Here is a 6,547-nt window from a genome sequence, read left to right on the forward strand (position 1 = left end):
CCTAAATGCCCATTGACAGACGAATGGATAAACAAGATGTGTTACATATATATAAAGGAATATTACTCAGCCATAAAAAGGAATGAAATTGGGTCATTTGTAGAGACGTGGATGGATCTAGAGACTGTCATACAAAGTGAAGTAAGTCAGAAAGAGAAAAACAAATATCGTATATTAACACATATATGTAGAACCTAGAAAAATGGTACAGATGAACCAGTGTGCAGGGCAGAAATTGACACAGATGTAGAGAACAAACATATGGACACCAAGGGGGGAAAGTGGCAGTGGTGGTGGTGATGTGATGAATTGGGAGATTGGGATTGACATGTATACACTGATATGTATAAAATGGATGACTAATAAGAACCTGCTGTAAAAGAAATAAAATTCAAAAAAAACCCCAAAAAACCGTCCTCTGGCTGAAGAACGTTTAACAGATGGAAATGTGGATCTACAAAAGGAATGAAAGCACCAGAAATGGTAGCTAAATGGGTATATATGTAGGTCTTTATAAATTTATTTATTTATTATTGGCTACACTGGGTCTTCGCTTATGCGTGTGGCTCTCTCCAGTTGCGGTGAGCGGGCCTCTCATTGCAGCGGCCTCTCCCGTTGCGGAGCTCGGGCTCTAGGTGCGCGGGCTTCAGTAGTTGTGGCACGCAGGCTCAGTAGTTGTGGCTCACGGGATCTAGAGCGCAGGCACAGTAGTTGTGGCGCACGGGCTTAGTTGCTCCACGGCATGTGGGATCTTCCCAGACCAGGGCTCGAGCCCATGTCCCCTGCATTGGCAGGTGGATTCTTAACCACTGCGCCACCAGGGAAGCCCTAGGTTTTTAAATTATTTTTCTCTTTAAAAGATAATTAACTGTTTAACCAAAAATAAGAGTCACAGGTCAGAGGAAGAAGGAATCTTGGCAGCCACTTGTTTGCAGAGTTATTTACTAATATCATTCAACTGATGGGAGGGCCAGGAATATAAATCAGGTTTCCTGATGCCTTGTCCAGATTTTCAGCTACCTAACTGAATGATGACAGATATTCCAACAGACGAGAAAACAGTTACTCTTTTTCTGGTTTCCAGGTCAAATACTTTTACTTCTTCCTTTTCAGACCTTCCTCTAGCCATTCTTGCTCACACACCCCCTCATGATAATATTTGCATAGGGCTTTATAGCTGCCAACCCTCCCACGTTTGCTCCCTCACTTGATCTTAAGAACAACTCCAAGAAGTCTGTGGGCCAGGAATTTGCATCTTCTGGATTTTACAGATGAAGAAACTGAAGCTCAGACCCCAGTGAAACTTCCCAAGATGAGGGAATAATATCTTGGTGAAATTAGGAATTGAATTTCAATCTTCTGTCTCCAGATCTTGTGCTCATTCCACCAGCGCCATTCTGCCTCCCTCATGTGCCTGAATTTCATGTTATTTGGCAACATTCACCTTGCTCTTATTTTCTCATACTTGAAGTCATGACTTTTCTAGAAAAACAAAGCAACCTCAGAAAAGCAAAGGCACAACTTTTTCTTTCAGTCAACTCTTGAGCTTATTTATAACATATGCCTTCTCTGAAAGCAAAGGAGACCTGAAAATGGCACACATAGCATTTGCCTACAAGGAACACTGGAACAAACGGACTTAGAACCAAGTTCCACAATGACTGAACAAATTAGCCTGGAAAACAGAGCGATTAGTACACCATCAAACAGAAGGAACAAAATGCATAGTTTAACAATGGAAAGTCTCTTGGTTTCATATTGTAAGACCCTTTAAATGTAGGTGTGCTGTACCCCACATTTAGATAACCCAACTTATACTGAATATAATCTATTAGCAGTGAAAATTTTGTGGCGACTAATTGTTACATTCAGTAAACATTTACTACTCCCGACCCCACGCCCCCGGTTTGCATACGTCATTGAACTAAATGCTGTGAATGGAGAAAAAAAAGAGGCCCTTATTTCCAAGTTGTCCACTAACAGGGACAAAGATACAATATAACATGAGCTATAATGGAGGTAGGTGCTGGAGAGGAAAGGAAGCAGCCCATTTCACCAAATCATTCTCCAAAGCCAATTCATTGAAAGTCCATTTGTCAAATGATCAGAGGAGAGAATGACCAATGTACAGAATTTATCACTTAGTAAAATCTTCTTTTAAGTAGTATTTTTAAAATATTTCAGTATATAAAGATGTATTCTTCTGAGTACTTACTACAAGTCTGCCCTTGTGCTAAACACTGTACACACTGGCTTCATGTTAGGAAGTTATTGTACGAATTAAAGCTCATAGAAGTTAAGTAACTTGGCCACACTTACATGGTAAATCAGTGGCAAAACTGGGGTTTAAAACCAAGTTTATCTGAATCCATCATCTGATTTCTCAGCAACTCCCTATACAGTCTGTCTTACAGCAGCTACTGATTTTCGGTTATGTACAAGGCACTGTACTAGGGTAGGTACATGAATTACAGCATTTATTTACAACTCTGTGAGCTATGAGTCCTTTTCCAGATGAGAGACTCCGAGAAGATGTATAATTCATTTCAGGACTCTCATCTGTTTGAAACCCGTAGCTTCCTGTCCACTAAAAGACAGTCATCAGGGACTTCCCTGCTACCGCAGTGGTTAAAAATCCACCTGCCAATGCAGGGGACACGGGTTCCATCCCTGGTCCGGGAAGATCCCACATGCCGCGGAGCAACTAAACCCGTGCATCACAGCTCCTGAGCCTGCGCTCTAGATCCCACGAGCCACAACTACTGAGCCTGCGCACCTAGAGCCCGTGCTCCGCAACGAGAAGCCACCGCGATGAGAAGCCCGCGCACCGCAACGAAGGGTAGCCCCCGCTCGCGGAAACTAGCAAAAAGCCCGCGCACCGCAACGAAGACCCAACACAAAAATAAATAAATAAAAAGACAGTCATCATAATGACCTACAATGGCCAATTCAAAACCTCTCTGCACTGTCTCCCATCATCTCCCACTCTCCTAGCTATTTTTGAACATACCTGGCGTGCTCCTGCAGGCCCCTTGGCCTGGGATATTCTTCCTTCCTCATTCTCCAGGTCTTACTCACATGTCACCTTCAAAGTGTGGCCTTTCCTGACACCGTTTAAAACTGCACTCATCCCCCCCACCTTTCCTTGTTTCTTTTTTTTTCTCCATAGCTCTATCACTAACTTACTATATACAGGTTATTTTAAATCATCTGCCTCTCCCCACTAAAATAAGACCAGGGAATTTTTTTTTTTTTACATTTTGCCCATCCATACATTTCTTGCACCTGGAACAAAGTACATGCTCAAAACTTATTGAATTGCATTAAACTTTTGCTCAAGATTAAATAGAAGTGAGAATTGGGTATTGAATAGAGGATCCAATAGAGGATGCCAGAGAGAATGTATATTCTGGTGAGCTCAATTTTGGGAACAAGGGCCTCATGGGACCCTTGAGTTGACAGATCTCGGAAACACTTGGAACTTTACAGAGCTTTTGCAGCTACACAGTGTTAAGTAAAAGTTGAGAAAGTGAAGCAAGATAGCCAAAACCACAATACAGAGTGGCATGGACAAATGTAGATGTGGGTGAAGAAAGCTAGAGAAGGAAACTGAGTAATTAAAAAGATAGGCAAACCTCAATACAATATTTTGAAGGCCAAGAGAAGAGTGACTTTGAAGGTTAGGTAGTTGGTAACAGTGAATGATTAAAAAAAAAATGAAGTTAGAAAGGATAACAGAACTTTGTGATTTAGGAGGGCATCAGCATCTCATGAGACATTTTTGTGGGAATGCGAAGAGAGTATCAAACTTATGAGTCAGAATGGTGAAATGTATGAGCTACTCATGGTGAAGTTGCTTATTTTAAAAAACAGGGCTAAGCATTTATCTTTCAGTGTTACCTCTATCTGAATTTCAGAATCAAATATACTAAGTAACCTAGTTTTTCTCTAGCACTAGCAGAAGGAAAAAAATTAACTTTTAAAGGCAAACAGTTTGGGTATATTTACTAGGATATTTAACTGTTATGTGACAACAGATTTCCCTCTGATGGAAAATGATCCCTTAACAATAACAACATTTTCCCCTTCCTTGGTGGAAATAATTGGGATTAATATATTATGACTGTTCTCCAGTTAAAAAGTGTAAGGCCTGTGTCCTTTCCCAGAAGACAAACCTGCTTCAAATGAAGCAGTCATCAGAAGCTGTGATGGTCCACATATCCACTCCAGGGACAGGAACAGTGCCCAGTTGGGTCCACCGAGCTTGGCTATGGCTATTCTCAAAGTACTAAAAAACCCTGGCAGTCTGAGTTTATTGTAATAGAAAATGTTGGGTTTCACCTATCAAAAAAGGATAACAGATTTTAAAAAAAAAACAATAAATATTTAAGAGATTTATTAAAGCATCTTATCACAAAGATGGAAACACATACAAAATTAGAAACATGCAACCATCATCTTCCACAGTCAAGTTAAAATGTTATATATTTTTCCTGTTTTCAGAGCTGAAAACCTCAGATCTTATACCGAACTCGCTCACCCTGAATATTTCATTCATTCTTTCTGGAAGTATCCAGGGCAGCAAATAACCAAAATGCGAACTATAATATAAAGAAAGTGCAGTTAAAAAAGAATATGTGTAGAGAATGCCCGCTTCCCACCCACCCTCCAATCAAAGGCAAACAATGGCACTTTGCTCTTGCTTAACCTAGACTGTCTTCAAAAACTATTAAAATGTAATACACTTAACAACAACAAAATCTGACTTTTAATAGCTATCCAAAAAGCTTGTTAGTGTTTAAACAAAGGAAAATGTACTTTATATCCAACAAGTTTGAAGAGCCCTGTGTTGCAGCATTTTGTAAAATAAACAAGACAAAAAGCTGGTATAGGGTTTATTGACAAAGGCAGAATTTCTTCAGGCAGGTATGTAAGGAGGTGGTGGTTCCTTCTCAGGCATCTTCACTGCCATTTCATAGGTTGGCAAAACATACTGAAGAGAGACAAAAAATTGTATTAGACTTAATTCTCCTTTAAAATTCTATCTGAATAATTCAGCTTTCAGAATTAATACTTTTAATAGGGGTATATAAACCTACGGAAGAGCTGAAGAAACCATTAGCTAAGTACACTTCACCCTTGAGTACACCTGACCCTTGAGCAATGTGGGCATTAGGGGCGCCGACACTCTGCACAGTTGAAAATCCACATATAACTTATAGATGGCCCTCCGTATCTGCAGTGCCACATCTGAGGATTCAATGCAGACTCTATAGTACTGTAGTATTTACTACTGAAAAACATCTACATATTAGTGGACCCCTGCAGTTCAAACCCATGTTGTCCGAGGGTCAATTATAGCTCCTGAGAGTAGAGATGACTAATAACCCGGAGCTTTTACATGCAGGTGAGATGTATGATCCAAGATCACTAGAGATGGATGATGGAAGGAGGGAGGGCAGACAAAATTTTGATTCTGAACTGACCCTGAGGCCACCAGGACGCCTTGACAGGCGGTATCCAAGGCCACCCTCCCCTCGCTCCACTGTGACTGATAAAGCAGCAGTGCCAAGTACACCTCAGGAACTTAGGATCTCGGTGAAGGGTCCCACTGAACCACGCTAAAGGAACGCTCCATTATGAGGCGGTATTTCATCAGAATCTGTAGGCAAAGGATCAAGTACTTGTGTCTTCTGCTCTAAGGTAAAGGGCACATCTGTGTAAAAGAGTGGCATTTTTAACCTAAGTGACTCCAATGACAGGCTGGCCCTACATGGGTCACATATGCTCTACATGCTGGAAACCTGGGAAAACAGTACAGCAGCAACTAGAGGGCCTGAGAGGTAGGCCTCCCAAGAGACTCATGAAATCCACTGCATTCACCTTCCCACAGGAAAATCAGCTTCCCCTTTGGATCATATGGATGTTTTTGGAAAGCAACACAAGCTTCAGTTGATGGTACCCTATCCTTAGAAATTCCAGAAGCCAAGAGCCTGGCATCGCTCACACTGCTGTTCCCTGTCTGATCTCCCCCTCAAAATGTAACACTTGGAGACCAATTACAAATCAAACCTATCGGCCAAACAGAATGAGATGAGCAGTGCAGGGTGCCTCTAGCCCATGTACCCAGGATTCCAAGTGGGAAAGGCTGAAACTTGTAGATACAAGCTATCCACAAGTTTAGGATTATCCCTAAACCATAGTTATGGCATTGAAGACAAAGTCAAGATCCAGGGTCTTCTCTTTGGAATAACTGATAAAGGCTAGTGAAGATTTAATACTGTGAAGGATCATTCACCTGTGGAGGTGCTTCAAAGGCAGGGTACACAGCAATCTCTGGCATGTTTCTGCTGTTGATATATTTATAACAGTTCCAAACACAGTTGATTAGATAAGCCTAAAAGAATACAAACAAAATTTACATATGCTCGAAACTCAACAGACCACCTGCTCTAAAATTAAGGTGACTTATAATGCTCTCCCCACTTTTCTCCAGAGAAGGAAACCGGCATCCACTTGGACCTAGCACAGGCCAGGCGCTTTCCCT

At 41.3% G+C, this 6,547-nt stretch overlaps 1 protein-coding gene across 1 annotated transcript in view; it reads right to left on the reverse strand.

Annotated features, from left to right (window-relative positions):
* Nucleotides 1-4,379: 4,379 nt before the first annotated feature.
* The window catches only part of LAPTM4A (lysosomal protein transmembrane 4 alpha), a 20,948-nt gene continuing 18,780 nt past the window's right edge, over nucleotides 4,380-6,547 (reverse strand). Inside the window, exons 6-7 of the mRNA XM_007463746.1 lie at nucleotides 6,299-6,397; nucleotides 4,380-4,993 (exon numbers count right to left, since the gene is read on the reverse strand). Of these exons, the coding sequence (XP_007463808.1) occupies nucleotides 4,919-4,993; nucleotides 6,299-6,397 (174 nt within the window). The 3' untranslated portion in view covers nucleotides 4,380-4,918. The remainder of the gene's footprint in view (nucleotides 4,994-6,298; nucleotides 6,398-6,547) is intronic.

Source organism: Lipotes vexillifer, unplaced genomic scaffold, assembly GCF_000442215.2.
Source record: "Lipotes vexillifer unplaced genomic scaffold, Lipotes_vexillifer_v1.1 scaffold571, whole genome shotgun sequence".
Taxonomy (NCBI): domain Eukaryota; kingdom Metazoa; phylum Chordata; class Mammalia; order Artiodactyla; family Lipotidae; genus Lipotes; species Lipotes vexillifer.